Source organism: Hyalella azteca, unplaced genomic scaffold (assembly GCF_000764305.2).
Source record: "Hyalella azteca isolate HAZT.00-mixed unplaced genomic scaffold, Hazt_2.0.2 contig3082, whole genome shotgun sequence".
Classification (NCBI taxonomy): Eukaryota; Metazoa; Arthropoda; class Malacostraca; order Amphipoda; family Hyalellidae; genus Hyalella; species Hyalella azteca.
The window spans coordinates 146436-160256 of NW_025933335.1; the positions used below are offsets into that span (position 1 = coordinate 146436).

Consider the following 13821-nt stretch of genomic DNA (forward strand, 5'->3'; position numbering starts at 1 on the left):
ACTGTAAGGCTATATTGCATAAATTAAGTTTTGAAGACAGGGACCCATCTGCTTAAAAGTAAGGAATAAAAGAAAATCTTTTAGGGTTACTACGGTATTTTCATGGCTCAACCAAGACTATTTTTGCACATTCTTTCCAATAAACCGTAAATAAACCGTATTTTCATGGCTCAACCAAGACTATTTTTGTACATTCTTTCCAATAAACCGTAAATAAACCGTAAATAAAATAAATAATTCCACTTTTTGCAGTCGTAGGATGTAATTCCTATCACTTCTCAATCAAATTCGCGCCGGTCAGTGATTACAACACTTCTCTTTAACACTTTACTTCTTGTTGATTGTTTGTTTGTCTTCTACAAATCATATGATCGAGATTTAAAACATTTCTACCTGTTCAATCGATCTGAAATTCTGCACACCTACGTAAAGTCGGAGACAATGCAGGAATCATTTGACAGAAAGAATAATTTTGAAATTTTATTTTTTTTCCTTTTTCAATATTAAAAAAATTAAAATTACTTTTTTTCAACATTGAAAATAAAAATAGAAATTCATTGTACACGTGCAACATCGGAGACACTGGATTCTTTAGAAGTGTTGTCTTTAAAAAGTAATTTTTAAACGCATATTTTATTTAACTTTTGGTCGCATCCGCACAAAGTTCATAAGTACGCTATTGAATGATTAGATAACTTGCAATATGCATAGGATTAGACAGTCAAATTACATTGAAATCTTACAATCAAGTTTTTGGCGATTAAAATATTTAAGCTTTTAATTTAATAGAGGCCGGCAATGGAGGCAAGGAGGCCGGGCGGATGCGAAGAAAATTTGAAGCTGTGAGTTGCGAGTTCAAGCCCGCAACAAGTCGTGGATGTTCTGCAATGTTAAGAATCGACGACAGGCCTATTGCCTAATAATAATAATAGCGGTTTCAGCGTTATTAGGCCGTAGGCCTGTCGCCGATTCTTAACATCGCAGAACATTCACAGCATTTTGCGGTCTCGAACTCGCAACTCACTGCAACAATTCTGCTGTGCTTAACCGCCCGGCCTCCTTGCCGATTCTGACCAGAAACTGGCGCACAGAGCTGGTATCGAACCCGCGCCTCTCCGCGCCAATCTTGGTACCTGAACTTCTAACCACTGGGCCACCCTGCCCTTAACCACTGGGCAACTGGTGGTTAAGAACGATGAAACCGCTATATTATTTATATTATAATATTTTTATTATTTCAGTAGCGGCATGCTCCGATGAGTTACGCAATTTTTCACTTACAACATTTTTTCATTTTTTACAACGGAAGTGTTGTAAAAAATTACAACACTTCTCTTTAACTTCACTTCTTGTTCGTTTGTCTGTCTGTCTGTCTGCCCGTCAGCTATAAATCTCATAATCAAAATTTAATTCACTTCTAATTATCCTATCGATCTGAAATTATGCACACTTGCATAAAGTTAGTGACAATGCTAGAATCAAATGACAAAATAAATGATTTTAAAAACTATTTTTTCTTGATGCTAACAAAATTGGAAAAATAATTATGTCAGCTACAAATCTTATAACTGGTATTTGCCACATTTTTACCTGTCCAATTGATATGAAATTTAGCACACTTGTGTGAAGTCGGAGGCAATGCATAAATCAATTGACAGAATAAATAATTTTGAAAAAAATTATATATTTAAAAATTAATTTTTTTGATATTCGAAAATAAAATGAGAAATTCATTGTACATCTTTAACACGGAAGACAGTGGATTCTTTAGAAGTGTTATCTTTAAAAAGTAATTTTTAAACGTATATTCTACTTATACGTAGTCAGTGATAGACTCAAAGGCCTGACATACCAGCTTATACTTTATTCAATCCCGTTCGCTTAAAGTGGCTTTGCGGCCTCATAAATACGTAATATTGACCTACGTAGGCCGCGACAGTGCTAAATGAATAATTACCTGCAGAGGCATGGGCTCCGACTCAAGAATACTGACGACAACAAATTTATCTAGGGCTAACTAATGAATATTTACGGTGCTACTCTCTCTGACAACATTTTATATACATAGCACGAATAATAATGATGGTCTGAAGCGCCCAAACGAGGTTAATTTTTATCATTGACAAATGTGTCAAAATTCTCGATTGAAATGAAAATATTAGGAATGATGCACACTTTTATTGCCATAACTTTATTTTCGCATGCATTTCCATTCATTATAACAACCTATACAGCTAAAATTAAAGATTTTATTTTATTCGATCAATACAACTAGGCGTGTGTGAAACTATATGTGCGAAAACACAATTGTAATTCCAAAACAAGCTTGTAATAAAATAATATTGGACCGTACTGTAAGGCCATGTTGCATATATTAAATTTTGAAGACAGAATACTCCAAAGTAAGGAATAAAAGAAAATTCTTATAGGGTTACTATGGTATTTTCACGGCTCAACCATGAGTATTTTGGTACATTCCTTCCAATAAACCGTACTAATTATTCAATTTTTTTGCGGTCGTAGGATCTAACTCCTATCACTTCTCAATCAAAGTTGCGCCGGTCAGTGATTATAAGACTTCTCTTTCGTCTGCAACAAATCTTATACCGTAATAGATATTTAACAGATATTTAACACTCTACCTGTTCAATCGATCTGACATTTTGCACACTTGCGTAAAGTTGGAAACAATGCATGAATCAATGGTGGGAATAAATAATTTTAAAATTAAAAAAATTTCAAGTCTACGCGCTTAGTCGCTTTGAAACTTAGCATGTGGTTAAAGTTCAGAGTACCAGGATTGGAACCGAGAGGTACGGGTTCGGGTTTGATACCATTTCCAGCTCTGTCAGCCTCTGTGCGCCAGTTTCTGGTCAGAATCGGCGAGGAGGCAGGGCGGTTAAACTTAAAGCAAAGCAAAATTGGAGCAGTGAGTGGTGTTACGTTTGCTAGTCGTATGACTTCAAAGTCCAAGCTAACTAAGGAGGAAGATGGGCAGAGACGAGACCATAGGGTTGGGGAACTGTATTTGGTGGAGTCTGATTTACAACTAAAGTATGAAGGCTTGCTGGCCTTACATGACTTACTATTGACAGCATAGTAGTTCTACTCTAATTTGATCAATATGTAAACACGTAACAAGTGGCGAGTTAGTGAATCATGACCGCAACATGCTGTTATTGCTGTAAGTATTCTGCAACATTAAGATTCGGTGACAGACCTACGGCCTAAAAAGGGCTGAAACCGCTATTATTTTGACATTCAAGATAGAGAATAACTAAGTTTGAATGGATGGACCGGAGGCTTGGAAACGGAAGAATCTATTGTCGTCCCAACTCCCAGGAGTCCCAGGTTCCCAGCCAGGACCCAGTCCAGTGCCAGTCTGCCAGAGCCACAGAGTGGTGGGGCTAGGATGTGATCGCAGTTATTTTTTTATAACGCTTCTCTTTAACTCCACTTCCTGTTGTTTGTCTGCTACAAATCCTAAAATCGATATTTAATACACTTCTAAAGTTCTAACTGTCTGATTGTCGATTGACATGAAATGTAGCACACTAGCCCTAGGACTAGCGTAAACGCCGTAAAGTCGGAGAGGACGGACGACGGAGGGGAGACAATGCATGAATCAATTAATATAATAAATATTTGTGAAAATTCAAAATTTTTTAAATATTAAAAAAAGTTAAATGATTTTCAAAAATATTTTTAAAGGAAATAAGATACCTATTCATTGTTCATGTGTATTGTGTAACATTGGATGATTGGAAACACTGGCCTCTTCAGAAGTGTTGTCTTTAAAAAGGAATTTTTAAATGCAGATTTTTAGACTATTTTTTGCTGAATGCCCAGTACAGCTCCAGTAGAAATTGCCATATCTGTCTGCAGTGTCTGGCCAGTCTTAACCTCTCATTCCTCATAGAACTTTTATTTCAGACCTAAGATAGGTTATGAAGTGTTGAGAACCACAGCAGCACAGCCTAAGAGTGAGAGCTAACATTTTTCTTTTAAACTGACTGAAATTCTGAATCAATCTATCTGCTTGATCTTGAAGGTCTTGGGACTTGGACTATTGTCAAGCTTGAAGTCTAAATTCTAAGTATAGGCTACCTACTTAAAATGGTGAGTAGTATTTGCAATGGAAATTATTCAAATTAATGGCAGAATTGCAGAAATGCTTGATTCTATCAAATTTTTAATTTGTTTTCTAGCTACTTACTTCCAGTACTATTCCTGTATTCCACATTTCCACTTGATGTTTATCTATAGTATACCTACTATTAAATCTCAATCTGATAATTCTGATAAATAATCTCTTTTCATGAAATTATGAATGTGGACATATTATTTATTTTAAATTATAGCAAACTATGTAAGATTTTATCATTTTAGACTCTATTATTGAAAATATGCAAAACCTATTCACTGAGTATCCAGTCACATGCCTGTTGCCACAAGTAACACGAGCTACAAAGAGGAATCATTATTTTGTAAGTTTATGGCACTTAGTGATCATTGCATTCATAGGTTGAAGTAGGGCAACATAGCTTCCCAAAATAGGCAGATTGTTTATAAGGTTCCTGAATCCTGATTATATTCTGACCTTTATGTATCATTTGCAGGCTGATCATCCTAAAGATGTAACAATCACCGATGAACATCCTAAAACACTTCTGCGAGACAAGCATGTGGAATATATTGTCAGCTACTCTAAGAAGAAAGATGATTTTGTGAGTATTTCTACCAAGTCCTTTGGTATTGCAATTTTTAATTTCAAGAGACAGAAGTTTCATTGATTTTCCTCCTGCATTTATTATTTGCAGTCTTTTCATGATTGCCATTGTGCTAAGTATTTCAGTGTTTTCATCTTTTTACTTGCAACATATTTACTTGTGACCTGAATATTATCAAACCTTTAGGTCTATTTTAAAGGTGCAAGTCAGAAGTTGATTTGTCTTTAAAATAGCTGGAGGGAGTTTTAACTGAAGAATGGGTTAAAATTCCATTTGGAAACAAGTCACAATTCTATGAATCAATAGTTCAGAGGGTTGAGGCCATAATTGCTGCAAAAAGTGAACCTACACCATACTAAAATATATTTTGTGGATTTCTCAAGTGTTTCCCTTATTTTGTCTAACCCCTGTATACATTTCAGGTTATTCTATGTGTGCTGTTTTAATATGTTGTCTTGTTAATATGGGTTTCTTTGAAGAAAATTAAATGTCAATACTCATTAGTTCATTAACATAAAATTTTAATCAAGAAAGCCTATCTACTCTGAAAATTTTTCTAGGAATACACCATGACCGAGCACATCCGCATGTCTGGCATGTACTGGGGAATTACTGCTGTTGACCTACTGGGCTGCCTTGGCCGCATGGATCACACAGAAATTGTGTCGTTCATTCAGCAGTGTCAGGACAAGACATCAGGGGGTATTGCTCCCAGCATCCAACACGACCCTCACATGCTCTCAACTCTGAGTGCTGTGCAGGTGAATGCATCATTCAAATGATTTCCCTGATCTTGCATCAGAAACGGGCTGATATTTACTTTCATTAAGGATATTCAAAGTTCCATTTTGGAGCCAGTTCTAAATAACATATATGTGATATGTAGCTTCAATACTATTAATTTCATTATTTTTAGAGGAAAATAAAAAAATATGATATAATATTTGAATATTATGTATAATACGTATACTACTATACTCCAATCCTACCGTACCTACTTCATTATTTCAAATTGGAAATGCCTGAAGTATAGTTTCATCAAAATTTTGCCTGAGAATGAACTTGATCTTAATTGTTTACATTTTTTCTTAAATTCATCAGTTAATAAAAAATTTATTGGACAATTCTCATCGTAGATGCTCCTTTACCCCTGTCAAAAAATTGTTTATGAATGCCATTTGCATTACATGTAAAATTTATATATTAATTAAAATCTTATAATAACAATGAATTTTATCATGAGCATGCTATTTATGAGGAATAAATTGCCTAAATCTGCCTTACAAAAAAAAAATCTTGCCAACATACAGATCCTTGTCCTGCTGGACTCTGTGTCAAGCATAGACGTGGAAGGAGTTGTTCGTTATGTGTCAGGTCTACAGAACAGCGATGGCTCCTTCAATGGCGACAAGTGGGGAGAAGTTGACACACGCTTTTCTTTCTGTGCTGTAGCTTGTCTAAGGCTTCTTGTAAGTGGTGGTAGGAGTTGTTTTTATTCTCATGTATTTTTAGTACATTTAGAGATCTTTAGGATACTAAATTTTATATATATCTTGTAGTTCATGGAGCAACAAAATCAATAGACATTTTCTGATGAAAGTAAAAGCATTATATACCGTATTCAGTGATAAAACTGCTCCAACTTTGCCACCAGCTTTAACTATCAGTTCAACAGAACCGCCTGGATGCCATCAACAAAGAGAAGAGTGTTGAGTTCGTCATGAAGTGCTCCAATATTGATGGTGGCTTTGGCACACGACCTGGGTCCGAGACTCATGCTGGCCAGATCTACTGCTGCTTAGGCATGCTCTCGATTCTAGGCAAGTTATATTTTTACTAATTAATTTTCCATATTTCAGCAACCTAAAAACTTCAGCCTGTATTATAATTTTTTCCCAAAATAAATTTGGCCTGAGGGTCGCCATTGTTCAAAAATTTTCCCATCCATGGTTATTTGTAGATCAGGTGCAAATTTTTTAGATCTTGCTAATAAAACATGAAGAAAAACTCTGGATTCTTATCAGAATTGAAGAACTTCTAAAGTATCGCTCGTCAAGGCTGTGAATAAATTTAGTAGGTCTGAAAATTTGCACCATGAGGAATAGCTATGTAAATTTAAACCAAAGCATTCGAAACATTTGTAGCTTTCATACCTGTAACTCGAGATTTTGTTTAAATGGTTTCTATGGATGCTTTCACTTTTTTTTAAACTAATTAAAAATTATTTATGATAAAAACAATGAACTATTGGAAAGTCTAAGAATTGCTACATATAATGTAATGCATCTGGAAATATTCAGTTATAAATTATTAATTTAAGGTAGTTTTAGCTTGATATTTTATTTTATGCCTTGCTCTAGGTGAGCTGAACCGAGTTGATTTTGACACGCTGGGCTGGTGGCTATGCGAGCGACAGCTGCCTTCAGGAGGACTTAATGGCAGGCCTGAGAAGCTACCTGATGTGTGCTACTCATGGTGGGTGCTGTCATCGCTCACGCTGCTCAACAGGCTGCATTGGATCAACCCTGACAAAATGAGGACTTTCATTCTGGCAACTCAGGTGCGTTTACCTTCCTTATGACCAGTACTTTTCTCTGAATGAGATGTGTGCCGTCAATATTTTGAAACTGTAATGCAAGGAACACTGCGCAATGCTGGGCTTAGTTGTTACCGAACTAGTTAGTTCATTAGATGTTAAACGGTGTTCTCTTGATTCAATTAAAGTTTCCTCGCTTTTAAAAGTGGACGTCAAATGATGTTAAAAGTGATCTTGTCGAGTGAAGATTTGTTTTAGTGCCATCGGTGCAGATTTTGGTTTTGGCAAAGTATTATTCGCGACGCTAGGTTTTTACTGGCGAATATTCTAAATTGCTAACAGAAAAAAAAGGTCCAGAGGAAGGATATACATTTCCCGCAATCTCTACAATTTTTTTTAATTCGAAATTCACTAATTTACCAAGTTTATTTTCTCGTCCACAGATACAAATGCAAATGTAGAGTTCATCCATTTCAATATGAACTCGAATGGTTTACATATTTTTATGCATTACAGCATTGCGATTTCAGTAGTCTATGTACTATATTTCTGGAGCCAGGTAAAAATTTAATTGTATAAGTTCATATTACTAATTTTTTTTTCATTTGATGACAGGATCCTGAGACAGGGGGCTTCACAGACAGGCCTGGAGACGTGCCTGACTTGTACCATACTCTCTTTGGCCTGGCTGGCCTATCGCTGCTCGGAGACACTTCGCTGAAGCGGATCAATCCGGTCTTTTGTATGCCTCAATACGTTATAGATAAATTAAACATCTCAATACAGATTGTTGGAGACGACTAGAATCACTAGACGATGGCTAGTTTTGTTAGTTTTTTGGTGTATCGTACATTTGAGAAATATATTTTATGGATTCCTGTGCACAGTTTCTCCTTTTCCAGCGAAAAAACGATTGCAGTACACTTGCAACGAGCACGCTCCACGCCACGGTTCAGCCTCCTCAATTGTCCCTATTAGGAAGATCAATTACCTTATCTCAAACGCAAGGTTCCTCGGCATGACTTTTGATTGCAAACTCTGAGGAAACCCAAAATACAGGCTTTGAAGGGAACTGCCAAAAGAGTATGAACCTGCTGAAACATGTGGCTGGATTAACGTGGGGAGCCGACAGATTAACCCTGCTCCGCTTCTACAGAGCAACGATCAGGTCCAACCTAGACTAGGGAAGCATAATATACGAATACGCCACAACGCCAGCACAGCAACTTTATCTCTATTAGACCCAGTCCATAACGCAGTTAAAAGAATATGCACTGACGACTTCAGAACATCACCTGTCATCAGCTTATATGCAGAAAGCGGTGAACCGCCACTCAACCTAAGCAGAGCAGAACTTGCGCTCCAACTGATAACCTGCCTCGAACGACTACCCCAGTTCCCAACATGGCACAGCGTTATGATCGATGACTAAGCAAACCTACTCTCGTATACGATCCCATAATCCAAAGACCACGGAACATAACTGGCAGCAGCAGTAACCGCAGATAGTGTGGTGCCTGTTAATTTTAACGGCGTACCCACGTAGCACATCCCCATAGATTTTTTCTGCCCCTACCAAAACTCCCTGCGGAAACCTACAATACACCCGGCTGCTCTGAAAAACATGTTCTTAATCCAAATATACTTGGAACACGCGGGATCGACGCACATCTACACAGATGGCTCCAAATCAGATGGTGCAGTGGGATGTTCAGCTGTGTCCGGTGCCGCAACGATCACAAGAAAACTCAATCCCAACTCATCTGTCTTCACTGCAAGCTCCGTGGAGTGCTTAGCTCCCTAACCCCTTCTAGTGGAAGACCTACCAGGTATTCTACTAGATGACCCACTTCACCCTATTCATAGCTTCTAAAAGCTTTGTACAGGCACTGAGAATGTACAATAGCAAGCACCCCATCATCATGGTATCCTGGCGAGGCTGACAGAGATGGCGACGATGGGAATTGAAGCCCAGGAAAACGTACGAGCCTGGAAGCCATTCTATCAGAGATCACGACGTATGAGAGCGGCCCTATGTAGTCTAAGGATTGGTCACACACTCCTCACTCATAAATGCCTTGCAGAGCGCCGCCTAGTGCCTTACTCCAACTACTGCCTAGTCCCCCAGATTGTACTGCATGTGATGGCGGAGTGCCCCGACTGAAGAATATGCTTCCCAGATACCCTCCAACTGAACCCAGATGAAACCCTTGCAAAGATCCTAAAGATCTCTCGAATCAACTTCAGAGCAGACAGCCTAAAGCGATATATAACTCGATGTAACCTACTCTCTGAACTTTAGGACTGAAGATCAGACGACACCAGCACTAACCTCACATCAACGTGAGGTTCCTGCTTTCTATTTCCAGCACGTCAATTAATGCTACGTCTTATTGGTAGGCTGCTACAGGAACTAGTCGTACTTAGATTTACTACAAACAGAAAGTATTTCTTCAGTAGAACCAAATAACTAATACGGTGAATTAATTTCATTGGCTCTCAGAATTAAGGTTCTATTTTTCTTGCACAAAAACCAAGCACACACTGTATGTTAATTTATTCATTTGCTGACATGTGTCCGATGTCAAGCTTAATTCAAGGACATGTTTCAGATATTTACTTTTGCGTTCAATTTTAATGCATCGCTATACGAGATACCGAATAACTAAATATTAAATGATCAGATGGTGGGAAAGTAGTTGTAGTCTTGAGTACAGAACAAAATATACTAGGCATTGTTGAAAAAATTACTTCATTACTCAAAATGGCCAAAAGTTTAATAGTCCTGTGGAAGCGGTGCTGTGACTTGGCAATGACCAATGCCCCTTTCAAATAGAACAACAGAAACAAAAAACGTTATATTTAAAAATTATTAACAAAGGACGTAGAGGGTAGAGATGATTCAACCCATACTGGCTTCTTGATCTTCCGCTTGTTGCTTTGACAAAGCTTCCCTCTTGGCTATTGCTCGAACTCTCCAAGCAGTGATGTAACTTTGCGGATGAATATGCAGGAAGCCCATTAAACCTGCACAAAAATAGGTGTAAGTAGTATTCTTAAAGAACTAGATTCATTATTATCCAAGAACTACAAGTGCATTAGTCTGTAAAAATCAGAGTCAATTTTTAAACACTGAGTTTCACAAGTTCAAATTTTAAATACATCAGAAAAGAAACTGGAATAAACAAAAAAAACTTTATTTATACTGATTGGAGGTTAAGTTTCTTTTCTTTTTCTTTTGAATAAAATTGTTAATGTATACATAAGCAAATGTGATCTCTCTTAATTAAAAATCAATAAAATTGATGTTTTCATCAAAGACTTGCCCAATAATTGTTTTACGCCGACGGCAATTTTGACTTTATCCTGTGCCATCCAATAGCTTATGCGATCCAAGTTGACTGATACGAGCTTCTCGCCATGAACATTGGTGAGGGGATCATAGGTGCCAAGCTGTTCTATAACAGGGTATGTGCCTTTGTTTGAACGCCGTGACTGTTGGAAGATCATGGTAAAAAAAAAACACTGAATGTTAAAATCACTTGAAATATCACTGAAATTCAGGTAATAGGTTTTGATAATTGTCAACTTATTGATGTCTCTCTAGAGGCAAAGCAATTAAGAGAAATAAATTTAACAAATTAATATTGTGAACAGCATTTTTTACTCGAGTAAAAATAATATGAAGAAAGAAGATCATTGAAAAATTCTGTAGCAATAATTGAAAAGTACCAGATGCAACACATTCATCATTGTATGAACAAAAGCTTTTCCAGTTGTAATAAGGCAAAGGTTTTATTTAATTTGAGACAAAATAACTTACACCCATGATGACGATGTGATAAAATGGCCTGTTAGCACATCCATGTCTCATCAAACGGATGGCTTTCAAGGAATTGTAAATTGGAGCACCTCCAGTCGCTAGCACTGGCATGACTATGTTATTATAGTCTATTTAATGTTAAAAATTCAAATTCAGCTGTACAATAAAGTTGCTTTGATACCAAATGAGTGAGCTATCATGGATGATATGTTTGGATAAATAAACTTGCAATTAATGGTTATGCGTGCCTAATAGAGGAACAAGGAAACAAATTTCTGAAAACAAAGATGAATGAGTAAATCATTAGAGGCATTAAATTAGCCATAAAACATTCAGAGTATATATATATATTTAAAATGAAATTCTCAGTCTTCCATCATCCCATGTAACCTCAAACAGGGAATTTGGGTAGAAGAAGAAAGTGTATCAGACTGAAATACCCTTGAATCTGGCCAATTTCACCCATTCCTATGACCCATTTCAAAGTTCTCCAGAAAAAATAGCCTATTTTCACCAGCAATTTTTAAAAATTATACCAGTGAAACAACCATTTTTACCCACAATTTTAGAAAAATTTTGCCTGATATTCCAGAAGGCAAATGGTATGTAAACTGTGTTGGGCAATTTTTTAAGTGGAAAATTGGGCTAGAGGCTGAATCACCCATGAATCTGGCCAATTTTGCAGCTTCCAATATCTTCAGTGAAAAATAAGAAAATAGCCTATTTTCACTCATGATTTTAGAAATCATCTGCCTAATATTCCAAAATTGGGCCACAGTATAAAATTGGGCAGATGCCACCCATAAATCACAGTCAGTAAAAAATTCTTGCAAATCACATAGTAAATTTCACCCATTCTTAAGGGGTTATGCTTATGGCCTTTCCCTAATTTTGTTACTTAAAAAATAAAAACAGCCTATTTATGCCTGCAATTTTTTTAAAGCACCTATGAAACAATTGTTTTTACCTGCAATTTTAGAAAACTTCTGCCCAACATAATAAATTGATGTCTTTGTGTTGGTGTTCCTGTAGGAGGGTTATATATAGTCAGAAGGGAGAAAACAGGACCAAAATCACTAACAAGCATGTAGCACCTATACCATGAATAAATGAAAAACCTCAAAACTATCAAATGGTATGTTGGTGCAATTGACTTCTATCCCCCAACTCAGACTTTTTTAAAATTGAACCTTTTTTTGTACAAAGCAAAAAAAGTGGGCTGGTCCCATCTTACCCCACTGGGGTAACATGGGACCGTGTTGGGGTAAGACAGGACCAGCCTCTAACTTCAAGATTTCTAGGTTTTTAATCAAATTAAGGACTTGATATTTAATATTATTCATCTAGAAACATTAGATAATGAAATGACAAAGAAATTTATCTTTTTAAATAAAAAATGGTGCTTACAGATTATTATAGTTTACTGCAGGCCTTGTGTCTGTCACCATATATATATGTATTTCATTACCAAGTCCATGGTTGTTAGTCTAATCTTGGCGCAAAATTTTTTCTTTGATTTTTTGAAGAATGCGGCTGTTGCCTCTACATCAGGAAACTGGAAAAATTTATTTATGAAGTTTGGGCATACCGGGCCAAATGGCACATATTACATGCTTATAAGTTATATCTCCTTCTGCCTTCTGCTGTCCCAGGTCTAGCTAGAAATGCTATGCTAGATGGGCACTTGTTTTTGTTTTCTTTTGTTATTGTATTGTTTTGTTTGTTCTTGTATAAAATGTCTAGCTCTTTATTCCTGTGAAAAGGAAGGTGATGAGTAACACTGCATGCATATATGAGCCCTGTTTTGGTCTCCACAAAGTTACTTTATGAAGATAAAAATATGTTATTTTGAGCAACAGATGAAAATTTCATTTTAATACTCCCTATATATGTCTGATGAATAATTTTAATCTATGAGGCAAGATAGGACCATTTGAGTGTAAGACAGGATCACTTGTGGGATGAAACTGAATCATTTGGTGCCTTGGTGGTCCCATCTTACCCCATGTCCAGTCCTTTTTTACCCCATTTTAGAATCCACATCAGGCAGTAAGGCCTGTAAGGGTAACTGGTAGTGGTATGAATGTCTGGTATGGCTCAAAAGTTACTTCTTACTTGAGGTTACCTGAATAAATTCACAAACATGGCAAAAAAATATTATGTCACTAGACAGAGCGTATTTCTCAAATAAGGTCAACTATTTTCGGGCCTATCTGCAAATAGGTTTAAAAAAAATTGCCTAGAATTCATTATTTGCAGTACATTGTTGAAACAAACACTGAAATGACAGGAAATAGTTGCTTTAACAGATTTTTATATCAAATTGAACTCAGTGCAATTGGAATTGGGGTGCGTGGTGACCTACAGTCACGACCTTTAAATCGGCCATACACGCTGCCTAAAAGCTTTTACTAGCATCAAAAAGAATTAAAAATTCACACTATTATGTTAACAAAAAAGTTCAAATATACCATATTCACAGCTGTCCTAAGAAAAAATATAAAAATTTGACAATCCCAAAAAAGTAAAACAACGTGCTAAAACAATTCGGCACGGTCATATATGTCTTCCCACCCTCCCCTCTCACAACCCTCCATTCCTCAAGACTTCACTCTTATCATCCTCCTCCTCTCCCTCATCCTCCACACGTTTTCCAAATATCTCTTCACACTCTCAAACATAGCCGCAGTTGCTCCCTCAGTCAGACCCATAATTATCGCCATCCACTCTTT

At 36.7% G+C, this 13821-nt stretch overlaps 2 protein-coding genes across 2 annotated transcripts; one reads left to right on the plus strand and one right to left on the minus strand.

The window, feature by feature from the left end:
* Window positions 1-3933: 3933 nt before the first annotated feature.
* Window positions 3934-8148, plus strand: LOC108676393 (geranylgeranyl transferase type-2 subunit beta-like). The gene is made up of 7 exons (XM_018164464.2): window positions 3934-4119; window positions 4620-4727; window positions 5291-5491; window positions 6041-6199; window positions 6406-6550; window positions 7091-7290; window positions 7882-8148. The coding sequence occupies exons 1-7, from the start codon at window positions 4117-4119 to the stop codon at window positions 8068-8070; spliced, it is 1005 nt and encodes a 334-aa protein (XP_018019953.1). The 5' UTR covers window positions 3934-4116; the 3' UTR covers window positions 8071-8148.
* A 1963-nt stretch (window positions 8149-10111) lies between these two features.
* Window positions 10112-11366, minus strand: LOC108676394 (probable 28S ribosomal protein S16, mitochondrial). Its single transcript, XM_018164465.2, has 3 exons — window positions 11090-11366; window positions 10593-10761; window positions 10112-10293 (listed from the first exon to the last, which is right to left on the minus strand). Exons 1-3 carry the CDS (start codon window positions 11198-11200, stop codon window positions 10169-10171), a joined length of 405 nt encoding a protein of 134 aa, XP_018019954.1. The 5' UTR covers window positions 11201-11366; the 3' UTR covers window positions 10112-10168.
* Between the last annotated feature and the right edge of the window lie 2455 nt (window positions 11367-13821).

Bases quoted from the DNA above. Each gene is read 5' to 3' on its own strand.
- LOC108676393 (XM_018164464.2), top strand. The intron at 6,200-6,405 runs GTAAGTGGTGGT...TCAGTTCAACAG, and splicing joins TAGCTTGTCTAAGGCTTCTT to AACCGCCTGGATGCCATCAA. The intron at 7,291-7,881 runs GTGCGTTTACCT...ATTTGATGACAG, and splicing joins CTTTCATTCTGGCAACTCAG to GATCCTGAGACAGGGGGCTT.
- LOC108676394 (XM_018164465.2), bottom strand. From the start codon at position 11,200: ATGCCAGTGCTAGCGACTGGAGGTGCTCCAATTTACAATTCCTTGAAA. The intron at 10,762-11,089 runs GTAAGTTATTTT...ATCTTCCAACAG, and splicing joins ATCACATCGTCATCATGGGT to TCACGGCGTTCAAACAAAGG. The intron at 10,294-10,592 runs GCAAGTCTTTGA...ATTTTTGTGCAG, and splicing joins CGGCGTAAAACAATTATTGG to GTTTAATGGGCTTCCTGCAT.